This window comes from Oryzias latipes, chromosome 6 (assembly GCF_002234675.1).
Source record: "Oryzias latipes chromosome 6, ASM223467v1".
Lineage (NCBI taxonomy): Eukaryota > Metazoa > Chordata > Actinopteri > Beloniformes > Adrianichthyidae > Oryzias > Oryzias latipes.
The window spans coordinates 28,118,380-28,144,837 of record NC_019864.2 but is presented as its reverse complement, the minus strand read 5'-3'; the positions used below and the strand labels follow the sequence as shown (position 1 = coordinate 28,144,837).

Sequence of the window (26,458 nt, the reverse complement as noted above, 5' to 3'; positions counted from 1 at the left end):
TAAATCTGGTTTATCTGAAGCGCGAGCAAGATGATGACATCAGTACTGCTTTTGATGAGTATCAGACAGGATTTCTGAAAATTTACCACAAAGTTAATGGGGATTAAAACCACTGTCTAAACTTTTCGTTTTCTATTTCAAAGTAAAATCCCCGTTCCACTGCAGTGTTTCTTTTTAGCCCAGTATCTCGTTTTGTGAGAAGTCCTTCGTTAAAAATATGTACAATACTCTCTATGTTTTATCAATATGATTTAAAAATGTTAAAGACTAGGCAATAATTTATCTCGTTTTATGTCTTAACTTTCAAATGAATTAACATTTTATTTTTATTTTATTATGGAAACCTCTTACCGGAAACAGAATTCTAAAGCCGGAAATTGACGTTTAGACCTTCACAAAATTGAGCCGAACGAGTCCAGTCAACCCGGAACTTTTCTTTGGTTACTTCATCATTGTCAAAAAGTCGTTTTTTATTTATTTATTCCGTTTTCTCAAAGGGTTCTACAAAACACCATGTTTATGGAAAAGTTCCCCTCTTGCTGAAGCGAACAGTAAAGGGAGCGTTACAAATGTTTCTGGTCGTAACTGCGGCGGTTCCTAACGGACAGTAGCCCTCGACTCTTTTCAAACCAGGTAGGTGGGAAAAAAAGAGAAGGGAAGTTCGTTGACTCACTTTTTTTTTCAACCCATCATGGAGATCTAAGCTACTTTGTGATGTTTTGTAGCTTTGGTGCTTGTTTAGCATCGCAGATATTTCTCACAAAAGTTGACTTTAGTAACAAACTGAAATAGCAGCATGGGACCTGAGTAAAGAAGCAGCAGCAGCAGCATGTGAAACTGATTTATTTTGTGGGAATAAATAGTCTACACACCACAATACCGCTGAGATAAGACAGAGGGAGGGGTGTTGACTCTTACTCGCTTAAAAAGTCCCCCAAAACAAATGAATCTGTGAGTCCAGGCTGTGTGAAACTAAAGGTCTTCTGGGCTGCAGAGATTTTGTCAGGTCAGGAATTTCAGGCAGACCCCCCCACCCAGCAGAGACCCACTGCAGGGAGGGGGTTTGACATTTGTTTGCAGCTCAACTAAAGCTTTAAATCTGGGATTTTATTTTTGAGGTTGAACAAAGCTGATCCCCTTGGATCCAGTCAAAGTTGATCCATTTGCTGCCTTTTCATTTGGACTTTATGGCGGTTTAAAAGTGTGTGGCGCCTGCATGTATGATGATTTTCACTTTGACTTCCTGGATCTCTAAACATGCAGTTTAGAAAAGACTTTTTGTTCTGCGTTTTTGTCCTCGGATGGTGTCAGATGGATCCACCATTTGTGAGGAAAATGCTCATTTAATCCGTTTGGTGTTTGTCATCGAACTTTAATAACAACTTCAGTTTAAAATGTTGTCAACTGCAAAATCGGTTCCTCTCCCATTTCCCGCTGGAGTCCAGCTGTTGAGCCTTTTTTTTTTTTAATTGCATGTTTAATGCTGCATAAATCTTGGCTTTAGGCTCAATCGGTTGCTTTGTTGGGTCAACTGGTTTAGTTTAGTTGTATTGAAAGTGTCGTGCTTCACTCATCAGTTCTGTTTCAAAGCAGTCTCACTTCAACTTTTACTTAATTCCAGCACAGTGACGCATACATGGCTCCAAAAATGTGTTTAGAAGCAGAAATATCATTCTTATGGGTTATAAAAAAACAACAACAACCAAGTAATTAAGCTTAAAAAGCAGAAACAGGTTTGTTGTTGGTGTTTTAAGCATCACAGACCCACTCCGATATAAAAATAGTGTTTTCCACATGTTGCTGTGGCCCTTCGATTGACGATTGAGGACACATTTAAAAGAAAATTAAGCTCAAAATGACACATTTTTGAGTATTTGTTTCTTCATCCAAATCGTGAACTAGAAGCAGACCAAAGAAAAAATGCCGTTTGAAAAAAGATCATATTTCCCTGCTGCGTTCTGATACATCCATTTGCAGACTAAAAGATCTGAGTACGTCTTTGTTTTCCACGTCCCAGCTGGAATCTGGATCAGAACTGGATAGCTCCAATATGGCTCGCCTTTTTTTTTGGGGGGGGGGAGCAGTAATGTTATGTTGGAGTTGTGAGGGGCTGTAAGCTAGCAGGAGAGTGAGTGAACAGATAGATCTCAGTCCCGCCCAGAACCGAGAGACAAATTTCTAATGAACTCCTGCCGCTCTGCAGAAACTACAGAAAACAACACATTGATTGGGGTTAAATACGACACAATAATAACGAAAAGACCACCACCGCTTTGAAAATAGACCAAACGGCGATCGGAGTGCGTCTGTGCATTGTTTGCGTTCCTGTCATCCCTTTTTTGTGTCAGGTTAAATAATAGCATAACTATTCATGAAACGAAACAAACAATATCCCGAGGTAAAGAGGTGGACGGAGGCGTTCAGCAGCAGCTTAAAGCGTTTGTGAAATTCCATCACAAGCTGTGATCCATCAGGTGTTTCACAAGACGTGAAGCATGTCCAGACAAGCACTAATGAGCCAGCAGAGGCAGCTGCAAACCCAAAGCTTCTCCTGACTTCAAGTGCTACTATACTGTCTCAGTGCGGAAACCCCGACCTACAAGCACCGTTCGAATCCCAAATAGACGTCCCTTTTAGTTTAAACACTTCATTCATACGCGTCTAAGCTGGCTGTTTACTGCTGGCTCTTATTCACATGTGCTGAAATGTGCGCTGGCAGTACATAATGTTCATGAAGGAGGACAAACGGCGTTTTACAATGGACATCAAGGGGGTTCCTTTAGTCTTAAAGATCAAGCTTACCGTAATAAAGGAGTATTTCATTTTCAGTATATACGGTACAGCATGTCACTGAATTTATTTTTACTTATTGCTTAGCCTCATCACATTTGACTCCAGCTCAAGTCTGTTTAAAAAATTTATAATGTTTTATGGATGATTTTCTGTGTGCCATGTTTTTAAAAAAAACAACTTTTATTTTGGGAAAAAAAGGTAATATAATTAATTCCCTGTTTATATTCTTTATTACTAGAGAATCCATTATTATAAACTATTTTTAAATGTTACTTTTGCAAAAGGCCTTTGTTTGTTTATCTACTTTCTCTGGTTTTGCCCCTTTTTTCTCTAAATTACAAACTTCATACATTCATGATTTAAACAATTTTCAAACGCACATTTTTCTGTTATGATTCCTCAAAGTAAAAGGATTATTTCGGTAGGGCTAGGGGGCGGGTTGTGCAGTGCGGGCTGACCATGGGTTGTACCGGCCTGCCTCTCGCCTGGGCGCTGGTGTAGGTCTTGAGCAGTTCGGGGGCATTTGGGTGTTGGCCCGGGGCGCCTTGGGGTGGGGCGGGGGCTCCGACTTTGCACGAGCTCCCCGTTCCGCCTGCTGCCCGGCCTCCGCCCCTGTTGTGGGGCTCCGGAGCGCAGGAGGGTGGTTGCTCCTAGAAATTACTTATGACACTCTTATGTTTGACCTTGTATTATCAACTGCCCCCCCCCCCCCCTTTCCAAACTCTAATCCCACATCTTTAAGATCCCACTGTATTTCTTTCTCTTTACTTTTCTTCCGTCTGGTCCAACAGGAATGCATACAAAAATAATGATCATAAATAAAGCTTAGCCTCAAATACAAAAGGGGTTTATACAAATATACTCTCTGTTTGTCTGAAGATCCATAAACCCCCGTTGTAACAGTAACATCTGTCCAACACAAAGGGCCTTCAGCTCTGATCTGCTCTGCTGTTGGACAAGTTTAGAAAAAAAAACATTTCAATAATGAAGATCGAGTTCACTCTCATAACGCCAGAAAAGACCAGATTTTTCATCTTCCCTTTATTTATAAAACACACGTCCAATTTTCTTTGGGGGTATCAAGGCACAAAATTGTTAATTTGTGAAAACTCAACAGCATTAAGCAAAAAAAAAAAAAAAAAGACTTGGAAGGAAACATTGAACTTCGTCTTCAGTCAGTTTCGTTGAACAATGCATAATTATGCGTGTAGATTCATATTTATATAAAAAATAGGTTGAAAAAAAAGGTTTATGAAGCAAAAATTCATTGGACTGTTTGATCCTGATGATTAAATTGTTGACTTTTGTTTAGTTTAAATTCAAAACTTTTCTTTCTTACTGGTGTTTGGAATAACCCAGACAGGTTTTTGTCACAGACCATCACATCATTTTATTTCCTATAATTTGATTAACCCTGTTGTACAAGAATGTAATTTTTTTTTAAATGTGTAAATAAACCAACTTTAAATCACAAGTGAGGATCCTACAAATCTTTTGTGTTGTTATTAAAATGGAAAATTCCTTTAAAAAAAAAGGTAATTAAAATTACATTTGTAATTTTTACATTAAAATGGGAACTTTATTCACGTCTTATGAAGATTTATAACCGTCTAAAGTGGCTACACTGACAAGTCTTTCCTGTCGTTTCCTTGCGTTAATAATGATTTAATATAACAATCCCAGACGTTGTAGATTTTCCAGCTCCAGCTAATAGGAATGAGTCTAGCAGATGAAGACGTGGACTCGGTTTCACGGCCGTCATGCGGCTCACACAGTTTAAGCCCCACAGGTGGTCGGCGTTGTCGCTCCGGCAGCACATGCCTTTGGACGTCCATTAAGCCGCTCAGAATGAGCCACATTCCAGTCAATCCCTTCAAGATTACGAAGGAAAACTTGGAGAGAAGTTTGTTTGTTTCGTCAAACCTGCTGGTTTATTTTTTTCTCTACAGTTTGATCAGAAGTTCTTCTTGTATGAACAGTGAATCTGTCTGTGAGTCGATCAAAGCGTGTCTTTGTTGGGATGGAAGTGGCGGCGCCGCCGTCCGTTTCCTGTCCGGGAGGTGGAGGTTGACGCAGGCTGGCACCGGCCTCGACCTTCATCAACTCCAGCTGATAAATGCAGACTGAAGAATGGCGGGTTTGGATCCATTTGTGCTGAAACGGAGGGACGGATGGAGGGGGGCGTAGGGACAACAGCTTCTTCTGTATCCTCTGGGAATGTGTGAGCGGCTGTCAGTGTGAGCGCTGGAGGAAGACGCAGACGACTCCACGTTCCCTTTGGTGCATCAAATGTTCCCTCTAAAGGGATAGATCCTGACGCACCTCAAAGAGGCCGGACGCCGCCTGGTCAGCGCTATCTCTGAAGTCCATATGGGAGCATCTGAGTCCTTACTGTGCAAACTTAAAAAATGTATCTTGACATGCCACGGCGCTGTGGTCCGACTCGCACTTCCTTCTGCTCACAATGTTTGCGGTTTTTGTGTTTTGTCGTCAGATAGGGGAGGGTGTGGGCGCCATGCCGCAGCAGAAGGACATAGTGAGGATTGCCATCCAGATGACTGGGGTCTTCCCCCAGCTCATACAACTGGACCAGGTAACTCGGCTGACGCTCGCTCTCAAACATGGAGATGTTTTCTGCTCTCACTTTCCAAAAACACTCCTGCTGTTCACACCTCCAGCAGACTCTGTGTGGCTTTCCTCTCAGATCCGGCCTCAGCAGAAGACCAAACCGCAGCGTGAAGCTGCTGCTGCTGCATTTTTTCTTGCCTTAATCTTTAAAAACGTTGTTGGTACCGAAGCAAAAATGTTTTTGGGGCACAATCCCGAGGCTGATGGGAAAAATATATAGAAAAAAACCTGCAGCGGCAGAATCGGAGCTGAAAACGGCTTTTAATTCTTTTTGTTAAGAGTTAAGAGTCATTAAATTCCAAATAATTATATCCCATATTATAAAAGACAATTCATACATTGAAAGAGACATTATAGATATATTTATGGGATATACCATAACATAAAGTATAAAAATCCAGACTTGGATGATGTTATCTGTTACAAATAAATAGCTATGACTCAAATAAATTTATCCTTTTTCTGGTGATGTAAATATTTATTTAGTACTACAGTCAACAGCGTTTAAGTTATATAAATAACATAGCCATATATGGTCAGTCCATCTTTTTCTCAGAAGAAATGTAGGTTGGAAAATGATTTGCAGTTCCTGCCTAACGAACAGAAAACGATTTCAACAAAGATGCAATTAATTATAAGATAACCTTTGTTTGCACAGCAATGTCCATCCATATATTGCAATGTATTTTAAAATATATCAGCAAGTTGCTGAAATATAGTTATATGTTTTGCATGTCCAAATGCATTTGTGGCACCTGAAATCAGAAAACTATTTACTGAACTTATAGAAAATCCTAAAAAGACGAGGAAAACCAAAAACAAAGCATCAAAAGTGTTGAATAAACTGAAACCCACTGTTGAGATACAAACAAAAACATTCACTGGATCACTGTTGCTAAGGAACAGTCGAACATCTGATAAATATAAGCTTTAGTGCAAAGATAAACTTCAGGATGCCGTATTCGAGTAAATACTTCACGCTGGAGTGTTCCTGTTTTTCATGTTGGAACTCTAAAGTGCAGCAAACATGTTTTATGTTCGAGTTTACGCCAAGCTTATTCTTTTTTAAAAATCTTTAACCAGATGCAATTGTGGGGAAGTTTTCCATGCGTTTCCCTGAAACTTTGAGGAAGTTGTACTTCCTTGTGCAAGACGCTTGACGTGAGCTGTATGATCAGGGTGGGCGTGTGTGTGTATCGCTTTACTCACACGGCTCCAACTCCCTCCCAAAACGCTGAGGTGAGCACAGCAGCGTCACCAACACAGGAATGTGTTTTGTTGAGAAAAAAACCCAACATCCTAGCGGTCAAAACATTGCCACCGGGTTGACCCTCTTGGTCACGGCTAATTACAGGGGTGTACCGCAGAACCTGAACACATTGTGAGTGCGCGACCGCAGGACGGACCGCTAATAGCAGGATAGCTGAGGGCCAGACATGGGGGCTCTCTGGCTTTTCCTTGACATGCAGTTTGGGGTCTTGGCGAGGAGAGCAGCATTGTTCAGAGACCGTCGGCTAACTCCAACATGTCCCCGTCTGTGGGAGTGAGAGTCACAGCCAACTGGAATAGCTGTGGGGATCCCGGCCTGTCATTACTGAAGCATCTGTGCAGCTCCGTGACACAGCCGCGGAGATGCTGGTGGGTTTTTTATGTCAGAGGTTTGTCTAACGGTGTTGTGTCCCCGCAGAAAAAGCCTCTGTCTGCTGTCATTAAAGAGGTCTGTACTTGGTAAGTCAGAGAAAGGTCATCTTCCTCATTCTGGTTAATGTTTCATCCTTGAGTCTGTTCTGCTGTGGAGGTTTTTACATGAGTGCGTTCGTGCGTTTGCAGCTGGACTCTTCCGGGGCCCGAGAACTACGCCCTGCAGTACACGGACGGAGTTCAGACCTACATCACCGAATCGGTCAGTCAAAGCTTTTTGCTGAGTCTGCTTCCTACTCCGATCATCTTTTGATCTATTTCAGAACTTTTAATAATAATTATGATGTTTTTAGCCAAAATCCAAGAAGAGGTTTCTAGGACATAGTTTCTACAGAGCGGCAGAAGAAGAAAATTCGCCTCTACTGGATTTCCCGCGGGGCGGACGGGTGGTTGCCTGGAGCATTGGGGCGGGTCCCGTTAGGGCGGTCCCATTGGGGCGGGTCCCGTTTGAGTGGTCCGGTTGGGGCGGTCCTAGTTCCTGCATGGGGTTGGGGTGGGTTGATGCTCGGGACTCCCGGGTGGTGGTGGGCTGCTTGTCTGGAGGCTCTGGGCTAGGCCCCCTGGTGCGGCGGGAGGGCTATTCTGGAGGGCTTCCTGTGCCCCCCTGCTGCTCTCTGGTATTGGGGGGCCTGTGTGGCGGTTATATTCTGGGTCGCTCCGCGGACGTATTTCCTCAATTTGCTAACCCGCATACGTGTCCGATGGGGGTGGCCACCACTGCTGCCTCGCTTTTGGAGGCAGTGGTAGTGCCCGGGCCCCCCCTTTTTACTTTCCATTTTTTACACTCAGCGTATTTTCTACAAATATGTTCTTTTCAAACTGACATTATTAAAAGAAAATACTCAAAATGTAATTTTTTCAGAAGAATTGCATAAGAACATTTTGAAAACACAACTTTTATCAGAGCGAGTCTTAAAACGCTAGCCTGAGTCCGATTCTGGGGGTGTTTTTGACATGACGTGGGTGTTTCAGACCCGGCGGTGCAGCAGCGCCGCGGTGACTCACCGCTCTGTCAACTTCCTGTCCGGGGTTTCGTCCCCGCACTCCAAACCCATCAGAGAGGAAATCACACAGAGACACATGTGGAAAATGCAGAAAACAACAGGGAGCTGAAAAACCTGCTGGAGCTTTGTTCATTTTCATGTGTGACCTTTTGGTAAAGGTCACTGCCCCCCCTCCCCAACTGCAGAAGTCATTACACAACCTTTGCAGAAACACATGAGCCTGTATTTCATGAACTGTCGTGCGTTTCAGGGAAAACTCCTGGTAATTCTGCCTGTGCAGAACTAAAGATGCTGGAAGGTTATTAAATTCCGGCTTTGAAGCGAGCTCGTAATGAAGTGCAGATGTTTGAGGTGACGAGCAGCGTCTTCATGAGCTCATTTGCTGTGAGCGTGTGCAGAACAGAACCATGAAACGCTCCCAACTCTTTCAGTCTGGAGATGTATCTGAATTAGGTTTTTTGCACATTTTATATAGAAACTTAAAAAAAAAAGTGTTTTTTTTTATCTCTGTCTTAACATTTGACCTAGAACAGTGTTAGTTTAAATTCAAAAAATGATCATTGACAGCGGCAGAATCTATTAGCAATTTTAATAGCGTCAACTCAAGACTGTGCATCAGGCAGCGTTTCCTGCGTGTTCTCTCTGATGAGCGTGACCTTTTAACGTGTCCGTTGAAGCATCTTCATCTTGGTGTCTGTCGCAGAACCGCCTGGACATCAAGAACGGCTGCATTCTGCGCCTGACCAAGACTCCGGTGAGTCTGCAGCCCACAGGCCGGTCCGGCCCGCCTTCTGCATTCACATTCCTTCTGTTTCAGCTCCTCACACAGTGTGTTATTCTTTCATTTACAATTCTGCCTGCAGCAGAGACAGAAACGGCAGTGGAGGCCTAAGACTAACATTCTAGTTCAGGGGTCGGCACTCGGCGCTGTTACTGTGACTCCGCCCACCCATAGCTTATAAAAAAAACTGCCACTTTTCTGCATCAGCCTGCATGAACGGGCGATTTTAATCAATGCGCACAATAGGAAAGACAAACTAAGTTTGCCAGAGTGAAATGAAGACGCTGTAATGATCCCTCTGTGTTTTTGAAACTGTTGCCGGTGAGATGACAGGTGGGGCGACAAAAGCAAGTCTGTGGATGAAACATGAGCGCGTGCGTAAGCGGGAAAAGCACGCAGCTGATCCAAGAACTGCTGCACACGGTTATGACCGCACAGCTGGTTGTTCGGTCATGTTTTTGGCGTCGCAGCGGCTGACGTTTATAGGGTTGAGTTTGTTGAATAAAAACCAAGTAAGGTCAGAATAAACCCAGACTTTCTCTCTGGTCCGTCAAATGTCAACAAGTTTTTAAATGAATATACAGCTAAAACACCATCACAAAATTAACTTACTTTAAGTTACTGACCCTTTCTCATTATGTAACAAAAGATGAATCAAGACAAAATACTCTTTTTTTTGTTTTTCCTCAATGTTAATGGTTGTGAAGTTCTTGTAAATATTGATGGTATTTTGTTCTGACATATCCAATCCTACTGCTGTAGGTACGACATTCTATAAATGCAGTACTTTTGCTTAAAAAACATCGTTCGAGTTTCAACTTTGACCTATTTTCCTGGTGCAATATTGTGACGGAATATAGAAAATGTGAAATAAATTCTGGGTAGAAATATGTTGATTAGAAGCAAAACTTAGGACTGAGTGACTTTAAAATGAAAAAGAGTTATTTTTATATTAAGATGTAGTCATCAAATATTTTTCCGAACAATTCATAATTTTTTACCCTTTTGCAAAGCTGCCATACATAAACTGTAGGAATTGAGGAGTAAGGCGGGGGTCCATAAAGTTTTCTTTTAGAGGAGTAGGTGCAAAAGGAGTCTTATAAATATACGTTTTGGGGATAAAAAGGGCTGAGTCTTGGCCCGCCCCCTTTTGTGATTGTGGCCATTGAGTGTATAAGAGAACTGGACTGAGCAAGTGTGACGTCACCCATATAGAATAAGGTTTACTCCTGGCTTCAACCAATTAAAATAAATTCAGTCGCCGGTTTTTTACACCGCCATTTTGGATCCAGACGACGCCAGTGAGCAGCAATTGGTCCGAGTCGACGTTTCCATGGCAGCCACTCTCGCCGATCAAGAATGAGCTTGTAAAGAGAACGTTTTGAATGTTGGACGTGGGGGCCAATAGGCCCCACCTACTTTTATTGAGGCATGTTGAAAAGAACATGTTAAAAAAAAGGTATCAAAGCAAAAATAGTTATTCTGACAGATAGTGACTGAGTGACATCTGTTTATTTTTTCTATAGAAGTCTATGGGATTTTGGTTTCTTGGAGCCTGCAGGTACTTCCAGTTTGGAACACAGTCCAGTTCTCACATACAGTCAATGGTTGTAACTAAAAAGGGTTTCAAATGTGTCCATGTAACGCTACAGTTTTGCCACCGCTGACTCTGCCTCTCTCACCCATGGCGATGCTCAGGGTCGCTGTGCAGAAGACCTGTTCAAAGGGATCCAGAGCACGGAGTCGGGCGTGCGCTGTGATTCACTGAAGGAACTGGCGGGCATTTCCAAGGATGTGACCTTTGCTCAAGAGTTCATCAGCAGAGACGGACACCTGTTATTGGTTAAAATAGTAGAGGACTCAAAGGAGTACGTATTCTTTCTGTCAAGAGGAATTCACCATTCAAGAACTTTTCCGTAGTCATCCGTGTGAGTGAACTGAAAACCTGGCTCTGCGTGTCCTTCAGGAGCAATGTGATCATGACTCACACGCTGACGGCGTTCATGGCGCTGATGGATCACGGCATCGTTTCATGGGAGAATCTCTCTTCGGTTTTCATCAAAAAGGTATATTTCCCGCCGTCATCACATGTTTTTGAAAACACAACTCTGTTATTGTCTTATGCATTTTCCCTCCTTCGTTGTCCGCTTTCAGATCGCCAGCTTCGTCAACTCCGCCCCCTTCGATGCTTCGATTCAGCAGGTGTCCCTGGACATCCTGGAGAGCATGGTGCTGAGCAGCTATAGTCTCTTTCTTCTGGTCAAACAGGAAATTACCACCAAGAGGCTCATTGATCACCTGCATGTGTACGTTGATTATAAATCTGCAGTTGGAATTCAATGACCAAACTATGGATCTTTGTTTTAACGAGATTGGAAGAGCTGATGGTTTTGTCTGTTTCAGGACGAATCAGCAGATCCAGACCAAAGCCATGGCCCTCCTCATGGCTCTGCTGCAAACAGCCGGAGATTCGGACAGACAGGTGTCTGCTTGCTAGTGTTGTTTCTCTTTGCTGCCACTCTTACCATTGGCCGGGTGAATACTCGATTCTGATTGGTTGCTGGGTGTGGAGCTGAGCCGGCACCGACCTCAGCTGCAGCAGCAAAGAAAGGCGATTAAATATGCTGGTCGTCAGGATTGGTTTAATGAAGCATCCGTTCAAAGAGGAAGTTCACCAGTGCAGTGATACAGAACATTAAAGCCGTATGACCGGAACGTCTTTATTAGGTGTACATGATCACTTTTTAATCCACACCCAGGAGTATCGAGGAGTATCGAGTATTCAGCCTCAACGCCGTCATCTTTATTTATTACACAATTTCTACAATTTTCTCAGACAAACATGAACATTTTTTCACTTGTTTAAACTCTGAAAGTTCAAACCTTCATAGAAAAAGAATTCCAATTTCATAGAATGAAACCTAAAGATCTCATTGAGATTTATGTAGATTTGGCAAACTGAACGCATTCTGTACAGCAGACACGGCGCAGAGGAGACTCATTGAGATGGTCAGCAGCCAATCAGGACGAAGACCACACTGCACAGAAAAATAACTACCCTTAATATTTTTTGTAGTAATGACAATAGGATTTTTAATTCTACTGTTGGTTCAATGATTGTTATTGCTATTGACTTCTCCATTATACATATAATGAATGTAAAGTTGAATATTTCTATATCCATATCCACTGGATCCCTAGATATGTTTAATTGCATGATTGTCAGTTCAAGATTGCATGTATGTAATAGGATGAACCCCCCCCCCCCCCACACACACACACACTTTTTCTCTTTCCCCCTTTTTTTCATGTGCTTACATTAGTTATTGTCTTTGTTTGTCAGGTTTGTATGTCCAGTGCATTTTTTTTATTCTCTCTTAAACAAAAATTGAGAATTACAAAAAAAAATCATATCACTGTTCCTTGCATTTTTTTACTGAAATACCTCCAATCACCTTTTGATCTATTTATTTAGAAAGCCGTTTTTTTAAACCGAAATCCAAAAATCTGTGTCGTTTTCCTGGACATACTTTCTGGTTCAGTCGTTCATTAGAAATCCACCTTTTGAGTTGTGGATTTTAGTAAAGAAAATACTCAAAAATGCAATTTTAAGCTTAATTTTCTTTATATTACATCAGAAAAATGCTTCAAGAACATTTTAAAAACACCAAAAACACAATTTTCATTGGAATGAGTCATTTTAAGTTTACAGGAAATTTTTTAATGAGAAATAGCTTAATAAACTTTTGTTTTGTTTTTAGTTTTCCTCATCTGCACTGTGGGTTAATGCTTTTTTTCCCCCTGCATGATTACATGTCTAAGTTTAGGAATTGATGGCAGGATTCACACTCAGCAAGGGTGGCAACATTTATTTCCTGCTTATTGACTTTTTTGTTTTCAACGTCAATAACTGCTGCATTGTGCAGGCAGGGATCATGTGAACCGTTTTTCCAAAGAGCAGGATCATGTGTTGCCGAGTTACTATCTTAGATGTTCTTGTTCCGAAGAAGCAAACACATTCCCTCTGGTTTTATCCGTCCATCTGATCTTCTCTGCTGCCCGTCGGGGCTCTCTGCGTCTGTCATTTCACAGAAACAGTCGCTTCTTTCATTCCTCCATCTCCGTTCTCCCAGACTCCTTTGTTTCTGGCTTTTGTGAGCGCGCTCACTTCTTCGTTACATCAACAAACACACCCTTCTTATCTGCAAATTCATGGCAACAAAAGTCGTAAAAGCAGAGATGCACGTACCATGTAGAGGTCAAAGTTTGGCGCACAATCAGACTCCCTGCCCCTCTGTTCAAGCACTGGCTCTGTACTGCCCCCCTGTGTCAGATATGTGAACTACATCTCAACGTCTGCATTCTCTCCGATTTCCTAGGAAATGCTGAAATTACTGAACGATAAGAGTTTCCGTCAATACATTTGCAAGGTGAGCTTATTGCAGACAAATCTTGTCCATTTTATTTATTTAGAAACAAGAACTAAAGGTGAAAATCAATTTTGTTTTTTTGTTTGTTTTAGGATATCATCCACAGTTCAGGCACAGTTCAAGATGAGATGGCCCACTACCTCTATGTCCTCCAGTCGGTCACCCTGAATCAGCTGGAGTCTCGCATGAAAACGCCTCTGGACGTTTACAACCAGGTGAGCTTTCTGAGCTTTCCACTTTTTTTTATCCCAAGTATGACTTTTCAAAGCTTTCAAAGATCAACCTTCCGTCCTCTCATTCCTGTGCTCCTTCAGGAACAGCGAGATGCCCTCCACAAGTTGCGGGACTCTGCGTTTGACGTAGAAAGTGAGAACCTGAGTCACGAGAGAAGACGTTCGCTCTGCGCAAAAGAATTTAAGAAACTGGGTTTTTCTGTGAGTGTCAGCTGCTGCGGTCTGTCCTGCAGCGTTGCTGCGAGTTTCCCTGTTTCTTCTGAAGTTATTCTCTCTTCTCTTTCAGAACAACAGCAATCCCGGTCAGGATTTGGTCCGAACACCTCCTGGTCTTTTAGCCTTGGACACCATGTGTTACTTTGCCACGCAATATACTGAAGCCTTCAAGAGGGTGAGCAACATTTATCTACACAGTAGGGGTCTGCAAACTTCAACGCTTGAAGAGATTTTCAGGTCGATTTCTCACTGACTACGACCCTATAGGAGCCAAAAAGTCTTAAAAGATGGCACACTGCCTCGCTTTTATGTTATTGTTATTCTCTATAGGAATTTTTGGCATGCATAAAACATAAATAGAAAATATGAAATGGTTTATGACTTGACAGTGACTCACATGACTTCCTTTCAAAATAAAACACAGCCTGTGTCACATTGGATCATCACAATGCATCAAATGTTGTAGGAAGTATCATGTCAGCAGTAAAAGACTGTACACAGCATTAACGGTGCATCTAAGACAGAAACCCGTAAATCTGACTCACTAAAATAAATCAGATAATTAAGTGACCCTTTTATGTACAGTGGTGGACAAAATTGTTGGTACCCCTCAGTTAAAGAAAGAAAGTCCACAATGCTCACTGAAATGACTAGAAACGTTCAAAAGTAACAATAAATTAAAATTTATTGAAAATTAAATAATGAAAATCAGCCATTACTTTTGAGTTGTTGATTAACAGAATTATTTTAAAAAACAAACTAATGAAATAGGGCTGGACAAAAATGATGGTACCTCCGTAAAAGACTAAGAACTAATTACCCAGGGGGTCATGATGAACTCAGGTATGTCCTTTCATTGACATCACAGCTGTTTTCAAACCCAAAATCAGTCAGTCTGCCTATTTAAAGGGAGACAAATAGTCACGTTGCTGTTTGGTGAAAAGGTGTGTACCACACTGAACATGAACAACAGAAAGCGGAGGAGAGAATTGTCCCAGGACATTAGAAACAAAATTATAGACAAACATCGTAAAGGTAAAGGCTATAAAACCATCTCTAAGCAGCTTGAAGTTCCTGTGACGACAGTGGCACATATTGTTCAGAAGTTTAAGACCCACGGGACAGTAGCCAACCTCCCTGGATGTGGCCGGAAGAAGAACATTGGTGACAAATTGAGGGGACGGATAGTTGGAACTGTATCCAAAGAGCCCAGAACAACCTCCAAAGACATTAAAGGTGAACTCCTAGATTCAGAATCAGATCGCACCATTTGTGGTTGTTTGAGCCAGAGTGGACTTCATGGGAGACGACCAAGGAGGACACCACTGTTGAAAGGGAATCATAAAAAGCCAGACTGGAATATGCAAAAATGCATGTTGACAAGCCACAAAGCTTCTGGGGAAATGTCCTTTGGACAGATGAGACAAAACTGGAGCTTTTTGGTTTGGCACATCAGCTTTATGTTCGTAGACTCAAAAATGAAGCATCCAACCAAAAGAACACTGTCCCTACTGTGAAACATGGAGGAGGCTCAGTTCTGTTTTGGGGCTGCTCTGCTGCATCTGGAACAGGGTGTCTTGAAGTTGTACAAGGTCAAATGAAATCTCAAGATGATCAAGGCATTCTGGGTAGAAATGTGCTGCCTAGTGTCAGAAAGCTTGGTCTCAGTCGCAGGTCATGGGTCTTCCAACAGGACAACGATCCAAAACACACAGCCAAAAAACACCAAGAATGGCTCAGAGAAAAGCGTTGGACTATTCTGAAGGGGCCTTCTATGAGCCCAGATCTGAATCCCATTGAACATCTATGGAAGGAGCTGAAACATGCCATTTGGAGAAGACACCCGTCAAACCTGAGACAACTGGAGCAGTTTGCTCATGAGGAGGGGGCCAAAATACCTGTGGACAGGTGTAGAAGGCTCATTGACAAATACAGAAACCATTTAATTGCAGTTATTGCCTCAAAAGGTTGTGCAACAAAATATTAAGTTATGGGTACCATCATTTTTGTCCAGCCCTATTTCAATAGTTTTTTTTAAATAATTCTGTTAATCAACAACTCAAAAGTAATGGCTGATTTTCATTATTTAATTTTCAATAAATTTTAATTTATTGTTACTTTTGAACGTTTCAAGTCATTTCAGTGAGCATTGTGGACTTTCTTTCTTTAACTGAGGGGTACCAACAATTTTGCCCAACACTGTATTTTTCAGACCAAAGGGGAAACTTAAAATGGTTGAAGGCCCCTTAAAACATTTTTTTTCTCAGTGGTGTTTTTAAATTATGTTTTATGACCCTTTTTAACAAAAATCCCAGAACCTATATGTATTAAAAAGCCGCATTTCATGTTTATTTGAAGCCTCTGTTTCCAAAATCTCCTGTGGCCGTTGGTGCAGAGTAGTCCCCAAACAACACCGACTGACAGTCTCTATTCTCAAAAGCTTCTCTTTAGCGATAAACGGTGAAAAGTGACATATTTTTGGTTCCAAGTCGACACTTTTTGAACAATCTGCGGAATGACAAAAGCAGACTCCGCTGTCTTAATAAAATTACACACGAAAAATAACTTTGACATGAAAAATGAATGACATTAGAATTTAGGCTGCAGAATTATTGTTTAAAAAGAAAGATGATGACTTTGAAGAATTTCATTTTTTGCTTTTTTATTTCTTTTATTTTTAAGAGTTTAGATCAGGGGATCTCAAAGTGCGGCCCGGGGGCCAATGGCGGCCCGCGGGAAGATTTTTTGTGGCCCTCCATAAAAGAAAGCCAGAGCAGGTTCCTTTGAGGAAAAACATTGTCTTGGCGAGAAGAAAAGGCGCTTTTAAGCTAAGTTGACAGATGCTTACTTTGTCGTACCTCGTGGGCTGGATAAAGTCATTTGCCTGATTTGCAAGCAGGTAAATGCAATATTCAAAGTAGACAATGTAAATTTATGTTACAAATCATAAAAACTATGACAAATTTACCAGCGAGGAGCGAAACAATAAGCTCCAAGAGCTACAAGGAGACTATTCTGCACAGCAGATGTTAACAAAAATGGCTAAATGCAGTGAAGCTGTGACAGAAGCTAGCTACGGTGTGACTTTACAAATGACACTAAGTCATTAAAGTTATTAAAAACAACTTTTTCTGTTTATCCATTTTTTTTCACCAAAATTGGCCCCCAGTCTAATGTCGAGTTTTTAATTTGGCCCTCCGCTACAAAAACTTTGAGAGCCCCTGGTTTTGATGAAACGACACAAATGCAAACTTGAAAAAATGTCCTTTTTATTCAGCCAATAACTGAACACGCCTGCTCTCCTGCAGTGAATGCTGTTGGCACAAACACGCTCTTAAAAAGGAAGAATTGTTAAAATTAGACCTGCAAATCAGAAAAGCACGTTTTACATCACAGTCTCTCATTAGATTCATCCTAAACTGCTTTGATCTGGTTACGTTTAGAATCAAGCCTGCGGGAGAAAATGTGCTAACAAAGAGCAGGAATGTACTTTAATGTCTATAAAACAAACTACATTTAATAAAAGGCACAGGAGGAACATTTCAGTATCTACAGTAAATCTCAGAAACGACAAACATTTTACGCGCTCTGATTCTTTATTTTAGCTCCATTTTCTAATGTCAAGTCATTAGATCTCAAAAATATTACCTTATTCAACTTAAGGTGAGTTTTTTTTCCTGTTTTGCTGATGTTCTTACATGATGAAGTCTTGTTACAATTGGTAAAATCTGTTATTTTTTAACCAGGTTTGTTGTACCGTGGATGTTTATATTCTGTGTGAAATAGATCCAATGTAAAGGGCGGACATCTTTTTTGTTGTTTTTGTAAATGGTAGATGCCAGATGCAGATCCATCATGAAGGAAGATGGGTTGACATGGAAACATGCAATGGAAAACATGTTTAGCATTAACCCCCCCCGTGCCGTTTGAGCCGCTAAAACAAAGCGTCCTCGTGTTTTGAACAGTTCGTCCTGGAGAACAGCAGCAGAGAAGACAAACACGAGTGTCCGTTTGCCCGGAGCAGCATCCAGCTCACGCACATCCTGTGTGAAATCCTCCGTATCGGAGAACCCGGTGAGCTGGCCTGCGTCACCATCAACGCCGATGCTGCACAGAGGAAACGCCAACGTCTATGTTTGTTTTTTCTGTTGGAACAGCATCAGAGACGGGATCTGACTATCACACAATCTTCTTCAACCAGGACAAGCTGTTGGAGGAGCTTTTCTGTGTCTGTATTCAGCTGCTCAACAAGACCTGGAAGGAGATGAGAGCCACACAGGAGGACTTTGATAAGGTGCAGTCTTGCAGTTCAGGCGTCCTGTTCACCGAGATTCAACCCCGTTCATGGTGATTGTTGAAATATTTAGGAGTTTTGTTAAATTTATGTGAATACGAGACATCAGGTGTAGTGGTTATTGCTCTCGCCTCACAGTGAGAAGGTTTCAAATCCCGGCTGAGACTTTTCTGCGCGTTAACCTCGTGTTTGTGGTTTTTGCCTCCTCCCACAGTTCCAAAACATGCTTCATAGGTTAAATGGCATCTCTAAATTGCCCCTAGGTGTTGATGTGTGTGGCCCTGACACAGACTAGCAACCTGTTCAGGGGCTGGGCTGGCTCCAGCAGCCCCCCAAAAGGGATTCAGTGGCTTCTGCAAATGCATTTTAAAAATTGATCTGACTTCAAAGTCCAAATCTCGTAATTTTTTGATCTATTTTCAATGTTTTCCAGTGGTCTTTTAGTAAAGATTAGGCCATTTTTAGTCAAAACCCAAATATTTGTGTCGTTTTCTAGGACCTAGTTTCTGCACGGCGGCAGGAGTTCAATAGAAATTCACCTCTGAGTTGTGGTCGGAACTGTTGGCACAGAGCAACCCCGCCCCCATTTCCTGTCACCCATCAGTTTACGCGCTCTCCTGCTAGCTTGCAGCCCTTCACAACCCCAACCAAATATTAGCGGTGCAACAAAAAATGGGGAGCGGTATCAGAGCTATCCAGGCGTACAGTTTTGAGCCGGATACCAGCGCAGACGAGGGGAATGGAGACGTAGATGTCTGCAAATGAATGCATCAGAATGATGCAATGAGCTTGTGGCTTGTCGATTGAAGCTTTAATTTCACAACTAAAAGGTTGGTGCGTCATGTTTTTATCCTTGGTTGTGCTTTTTCCACCCACATAAGTCATTTTAAACACAGATCCATATTTTCATAGCAAGAGAGCGAAGCTGGTGCCTTTATTTTTATTATTCTGTAACAATAAAACATAAATAAAAAAAGGATTTTATGAACACAAGTTTTATAGAAATTCAACTTTTAAAACATTTTTAGAACAGTTTCTTTCTTTTTTTGATCTGAAGACAAACTTCTAAAACCGGAAAGTGTTTTAGTTCTAGTGATAACGACTTTTACTATCAAAACAAGTTATTCTTCGTGATAAGGCCAGATAACGCATTTTGATTTGACGTGACATACTTTTTTTCGTTTTTCTGTAATCTGAGGTAGAACAAACATTTAGTCAGAGAAAATGTCAAACATCAGATAAACGGATCAATAGATCAGTAGTTGCGTTTCCGTTACACATATGTGCAAAACTTTATCCAAATTCTGGGAATGTGGAAAAAAACACAATTTTGCAAACACACTGTTTCCATTCAATTGTAATTATACAAAGAAACACAAACCAACTCAGGTGATAAGTCATTCAAAAACACGGCGACGGATGTAAACAACACTTTGATTGACAGCAGATACATTCAGATTTCTGCCACGGCACTAGTGCTCATCATCATCTATCAAAGGAGACGTCGGCGCCTTCTTCAGGCCGTGGAGCGGTGAGCTCCTTACACGTGGGAGGGGCTACGGATGAAGTCACAGTGGTATGCAGTGTGGTATCAGGTTGCTGGTCATGTGACTCATTTAATTTGAGAAAAAAAAGGGTTTATTACATCTAAGTTTTGCAAAATCTGTCATTTTCAATATGCCTGGAAAACCTCCTCCTGCAAGCGCAAAATGCCCTTGCAGGAAGAGGTTTTCCAGGCATATTGAATGCATTATAAATGCGAGTGTTTTTCAAAATTGACGTGTTTGCATCAGGTGAATTTACTATCGCAAATCAAGATTGGCACGATTTCCTAATCAATGGAAACACAGCTTTTGATCAGTTGAGGGAAGCAGGCCGTCTACATGGTTCCAGAAGGAGGCGTGAGAACTGCAGGCTGGAGGGACTGTGTGTCACTCGGGACTTGGTCTGTTATACAAGATAGTAGATGTCGCTATCACGAGAAAATGGGCCAAACAAAAGCTAGGTGGGCAGCTCTCAGTTCTGTAGGAACGAGGAGCAGGGACATCGAACTACAGCCTGATGGCTGCTCAGTTATATTTGATTTACAGCTTCACTTCATTGTTTCTACAGATTTGATTTGCAGTTGAGATTTAGCAGTTGAGCTGAATTATCCCAGCTCGCTTGCAGAAGAGGTTTGATCGGTGCGTTTGCCTGAATCTTTACGATCCAGTCCGATTCCAACGTGAGCGACCTCTGACCTCCCCCTCAGTCACATCACAGCTGCTTTGTGACACGCTGATGGCTCCGGACAAATCCTCGGTGTCGCCGTGTGTCTGGGAAAACCTTGTGAATCCGACTGTCCTGAAAAGGAGGCGTGGCCAAACTTTTGTCCCAACCCGCTTTTTTTTAAAAATCCTTAAAGTCGTAAAACACGACCCGGAGCAGGGCAGTAGTTGTTTCTGCCCACCTCCAGCTACCCAGGGTGCTCGGGGGCGAGGACAAAGGGGCATTAGGTGGACAAAGGGACGAGTGGTGAGAGGCAGAAGGAAACGAGAAAAACATCAGCAGTTATTTCCCAACAACAGAGGGGAAAATAAAACCTCTGAAAACAATGAGAGCGGCCGGACCGGTGGCAGAGCGGTCAGCCAATCTAAACAAGAAATGTGACTTTGTCACAATGGAAAGTATTTGTTTATGTGTCTGTAAGCTTTGATGTTCTACGGATCTGAGCCCCCCCCCCATGGAAACGGTAATCACACACATGCTGCCGGGTTTCAGGGGACCCAGACAGCTGCCAGTCAGGGCTCCCATTGGACAGTGCAGATAAATGGCACGGGGGCGGGGCATGTTGGGGGGGAGTATCGGAGTGTCTGTTTACAAAACACCCGAATGCCTCTCCTGTCCCGTAGGTGATCCATGGGAATCAGTTTTTCTTGCCCGACAGATTTTAGGAGTTTGTCTAAACGCCAGGCTCTAAAGGAGAAATGGAGGTAAGGTTGTTGTTGTTTTTTTGAAAGCAGGGCTGCAGGTTGACAGTTCTTCGGAGTAACATCAGCATTAGGAAGGACCAGTGGGAAGCAGCTGTCCAAAGACAGTTTAGAGAGTGGCTCTGTCCACAGCAGACGTCTCTGTCCGCTTGCTTCACGTCCTCGCCGGCTCCTGGACAACAGAGCGCTCTGTTTCCCAGCGTCTATCTGTCTGTCTTCTTTACCAAGAACACCATGGACAGTTGAGTTTGTGAGTCATTTTTGCAGAGATAACGGCAGCAGTTACTCAGCGGCTCGTGCTTTAGTCACTGATTGTTCACAATCAGTCCGATTTGATGCTGCAGGAAGGATCTGGGTCAGCAGATCCTGACAAAGTGGAATTGGGTTGTTCTATAGATTTATGTATGGATTTTCTTTCCCTTACAGACAATGGATTTTAAAGTGCCCTCTTTGACAAAATGCCCCTTCTGTCCATACATTTTAGGGGAGTTGATTCTTATAGCAACTTGTGAAAAGTAACATTTTGCGGTTGAAGAAGATGACGCTGAACAAGAACTTTACACTAAAACCGTTGAAGGTGGGAGGGGGGGGGGGGGGGCATATGCGAGTATAAACAATATAAAAATGAGTACGAGTCATAGAGGAAAAGTGAAGGGTGAAAATGAGGGGTTAAGAAAATTTAAAGAAACAACTGATTGGTTCAATAATGGGTGAATAGATGAATCGATGCTCTTTTGCTTTTGTGTTCAGACCAGGTTTTAAACCACAAATTCTGCAATAAATGAGAGAAAATTCAGAAAATTAAACTTTGAAAAGTCCGTTTTAACCATTGATTTTATCTGAAACCTGGACTGAGCGAGTGTGACATCATCCAGCTGCAACCAAATGAAATCAATTCAGTCCCCACTTATTGTGATACGGAAACCACCATAGTGGAGCCAGAGTGATCGGTCGGAGTCGAGGTATCCATGGCAACCACTCTCACCAATCAGGAGGGAGCTTGTTGAAAGCGGGCTCAGGAGAATCTGTTAAACGTTTTGGCCGTTTTATAACTTGAACTACAGAAAAAATATCATAAAAATATTAGAATTAGCAAAAGCTTGTTAGAAAAAGGGCATCAGATCAAGAATCAGCGGATCAGAGCAACAGCTGTTTATTTCTTTATAGAAGTCTACGGGATTTTGGCTTCTTTGAACCACTTCCTGTTTGGAACGCCAGGAGGGAGGGGTCTTTCAGTCCAGTTCTCCTGTACAGTCAATGGTTTAACATGTGCAGATTGGTGTCAGTTCTTCTCCCATTTCAGCTTTTTATGTTTCTACCGCAACAAATAATAAACCCTACGGCGAAAAAACAAAAACAAAGAATCTTCACCAGAAAATGAATCTTTGGACTTAATTGATCTTTGTGATCATTTCCTGCCGTCTTTCATGGATGTGAGTGTGAACGTGGTGCCTTAAGAGAGATCTTCTGTAACCATAAACTCGAAATTGTGTTTAAAAATGAACAAAATAACGAGTAAACGAATAAAAAAGAAGAGTTAGAGCTTCAAGCAGAAGCTTTTTCTGAAGTTTAGAGAAATGGTCAGTTGCAGTGAAGCTGTGGGAGCTTTCACGCCTCTTCCTGACCATGACAGCAGTTGAAGGACGTCTGCACTGACGACAACAACTTTGATTTACTTTCCTCCTTCATAGTTGTGTCCCGCTGACGCTGTGTTTTCAGCGCGCGATTGGCTGTCGGTGGCGTTGACCTTTCTCTGCCTGCAGGTGATGCAGGTGGTGAGGGAGCAGATCACCAGGACGCTGGCCAACAAGCCCACCTCGCTGGAGTTCTTCAAGAACAAAGTGAACGCTCTGAACTACAGCGAGATCCTGAAGCTGCGGCAGACGGAGCGCCTGCACCAGGAGGAGACGCTGGCTCCGCCCGTGCTGTGAGACTCGCTCAACCGCATCCGTTCCACCCCTATGCAGTCCACAGAATGAGCAGCAGTCTGCTGTTTATCATCAAACACTTAAGATTTATCCTCTGGGTTTTACAAATTTGTCTAATGTTTCACATTTTTTATTTGGGTTTATTCCGACCAAAGAAAAGAAAGAAGAAAAAAAATGTGCGATTTGGTTCAACGCGCTTCGTTTTTCCTTCCCAGCGAGCTCAAAGAGCGGCTGAAGCCGGAGCTGCTGGAGCTGATCCGCCAGCAGCGGCTCAACCGACTCTGCCAGGGAACCATGTTCAGAAAGATCAGCAGCCGCCGCCGACAGGGTGAGGCGGGACGCCGTTACGATACCCAGGTCACAGTAGCCCCCCCCCCACTGACCGTTTTATTCACCCTGCAGATAAACTGTGGTTTTGCCGCCTGTCGCCAAACCACAAAATGCTTCACTACGGCGACGTGGACGAGGACGCCGAAAACCCACCGATCGAAACGCTGCAGGAGAAGAGTGAGTGTAAACCGTAAAGGGAGGGAGGGAATACTCTGGAGTTGACACACGTAAACAGAAAATGACATCAGCAACAACGTCAGTCTGCACGCAATCTTAGGAGAGAGCTGCTAAACGGCGACTTCACCACCACATTCAGGAGAAATTCACCATCACTTAACTTAAAACTGACATGCAGGGAGGCTTTTAATGAAAGGATACGGCTGAGAATAAACATCAAAGGTTCTGGAAGAAGATAATCAGATCATGTTTTACATTTTTATTTTAAAAATCACTCTGATCCACTCTGGTCCAAAAGAGCAACTGCCCTTCCTGTTTTCCAGCTCTCATGATGATGATGATGATGATGACTATCTTGACCAGCCAATCAGGAACCAGCTGGTATACAGACTTTGCTGGTGTCTGAATTTAGTCACTTTGGTCTACAATTTCATAATCTAGAAGTCTCTGCAAAAAGCTTGTGTGCTTTGATTCTCACAACATCTGCAAATATAGACCACAATGCATTGCATTTGAACAATTTGTTGTTTAAAACAATCTATGTACGGTAAATAAACCATCCAGGTTTTCACCATCAGAACACAGTGGATTCAAAAATAGTCTGTAAAATGTTCGTATTCGTTCAAATCCATTGGCAAATAGCCATTTTTTTTTCTTTCTAGGACATAGTTTCTGCAGAGCAGCAAGTATTCATCAGAAAGTTGTGGGCGGGACTGTTGGTGTTTTGTCAAGAGCTCAGAACAGGGAGCTTGTGCGTGTTTTCCACGTAACAAATGAGCTTTTCTTCAATCTGTTCCTGATTCAAAAATTTGGATGAATAAATATTTAGAAATGCAATTTCTCGTTTTTGTTTTTTTTTAAATATATATACTCCTTCTTTAGAAAAAAATGCCACAAGAACGTGTCAAAAACACCCAAAACGCGATTTTCCTTGAAGTGGGTGTTTGAGATCAGGGTCGGCTATAAATGATGAAATATTTCCATCATAACCAGCTTTTTTTTTTTTTTTTTTGCCATTTCAAATGAAAATGTCATGAATCAGCCAGAAAACGTTTTAGCTCTGAGGAATTTCTGATGGATGTTTTCTGATTTCAAATAGATGATTAAAGAAGCACTGAAGCTCTTTCTTTACTGTATATTTTATAGCGAGTTTCACATTGAACTTTCTTGAGCTCACGGATCTGTAAACCTATTAAAATCCACATGAAGGCTGAAACGGTTCTCTATGAAATCAAAAACATGTTTACTTCTCCTCCTCCTCCCACATTTCAAGCGGAGCCGTTACAGATTTGACTGAAATCTCTGATTTTTTTCCTCCAGTTCCTGTCGCAGATATTAAAGGCTTACTGATCGGGAAAGACTGCCCGCACATGAAGGAGAACAAAGGCAAGCAGAACAAGGTCAGCCCAGCTCTCATCTTCTGTGTTCCTCCTGTCTTCCTGTACTTTTGGGAAATGAAAAGCCGCCTTTTCTCTGGTGTAGGAGGTGCTGGATCTGGCTTTCACCATCATATATGATGTAGAGGAGTACAGCTTAAACTTCATCGCTCCCTCCAGGACCGATGTGAGTTCCTGCTCCTTTAGCTCATGGGCTTTTAACATTTATGTATTTAGTTTGTATGTGAATCCCCCTCTTTATGGTCAGTTCTGCCTGTGGACGGACGGACTGAGTGTCCTCCTGGGTCGGGAGATGAGCAGCGAGGCCATGCGCAGCGAGCTGGAGATCCTCCTGTCGATGGAGATAAAGCTCCGCCTCCTGGACCTGGAGAACATTCCCATTCCCGACAGCGCCCCCGTCGTTCCCAAACCTCCCAGCAACTACAACTTCTGCTACGACTTCAGCCAGACGGAGCAGTAGGGCGGCAGAGCCCGGCGATGCGTGCACGTGTAAATAATGTGTGTGTTCATGTGCCCTGACGTGCACTCATGCACTTACTTGATGTAACTCGGATAAACAGTTTATTTTGCCTGGGGGGGGGGAGAGTTTAACGCCCCCTGCTGACTGAATTTTCACAGTAGGTTGTTTCTCTAGTGGATTTTAACGTCCTCTCGACGTCACGGTTAAAAAACGACAGTAATCCTCATTACTTGGCACAGTGAAATATGGTACTTTTATAGTGTTTTATAATGTTTTATAAGAGGTTTATTTGTATCTGAGCTTTTTTTTAAATGAGACTAATCTTTCAGCTTTTTATGATGATATTAATTCCAACAAGAAGTTTCTGGTCATATGGTACAAAGTTTCTTAATGAAGACTGTGCAGCAGTTCTGTTTGTTTTCTCAATCACATATTTAAATCTTGATGCTTTCCACGTGTGTAGATCTATAATCGCCCACAGTGTTGTGGGTTTGGTCCTGGCTGAACGTCAATGTGACGCTGTTGATGCTCGGTACGCGCGACGACGAGGGCTGCAGTCGCTGAGCTCATGAACTGACGAAAAACCCTGCAGTGCAAAGGGTTTGGTTGATACTTGGTGGGGGGGTGGGGGTCGTATCAACCGTCTGTCATTCTTTTCCAACCCTCGGACTTCTGCTGTGTTGGTACTCTTGGAATCACGGCACAAATAAACCGTTTGATTGAAGCTGCAGACGATGCTGCGTGTTTGTCTGAACATACAGTTCAGACAAATTATTATTTATTGTGCTGTTTGAGTTTTCACTGCAGAGCGGCAGGAGGTCATTTGAAATTTTTGTATCCGAGTTTTGGGCTTGACCGTTCCCTAGGAGCAACACCGCCCCCTCTTCCCCTCACCATTGCTGAAACGCCATTTTTTTCATCTGCTCCTCATTGACAAAAATGTAGATAAAGAAATAATAAGACGGGTCATTCCTAGCTTCACCTTTATCCACATTTGTCATCGTAGGAATAACACATCAAAGTAAGGAAAGATTTCATGTAATCCGTGGACACCAGTGAAGATCACAAATCATTGAAGAAAAAAAGTTCAGAGTACTGTCTAGTGGGTCTAGATGAC

The 26,458-nt window shown here is 42.4% G+C and overlaps 1 protein-coding gene across 1 annotated transcript; it reads left to right on the top strand.

The window, feature by feature from the left end:
• The first annotated feature begins 370 nt into the window (after positions 1 to 370).
• LOC101173701 (engulfment and cell motility protein 3) lies at positions 371 to 26,071 on the top strand. Its single transcript, XM_004069834.4, has 21 exons — positions 371 to 633; positions 5,288 to 5,386; positions 7,109 to 7,149; positions 7,252 to 7,324; positions 8,830 to 8,880; positions 10,606 to 10,775; positions 10,874 to 10,973; positions 11,062 to 11,213; positions 11,311 to 11,389; positions 13,287 to 13,337; positions 13,430 to 13,552; positions 13,652 to 13,771; positions 13,857 to 13,961; positions 17,752 to 17,860; positions 17,944 to 18,080; positions 22,813 to 22,976; positions 23,193 to 23,305; positions 23,380 to 23,484; positions 24,805 to 24,884; positions 24,967 to 25,047; positions 25,129 to 26,071. The coding sequence occupies exons 2-21, from the start codon at positions 5,309 to 5,311 to the stop codon at positions 25,339 to 25,341; spliced, it is 2,145 nt and encodes a 714-aa protein (XP_004069882.1). The 5' UTR covers positions 371 to 633; positions 5,288 to 5,308; the 3' UTR covers positions 25,342 to 26,071.
• The last annotated feature ends 387 nt before the right edge of the window (positions 26,072 to 26,458 follow it).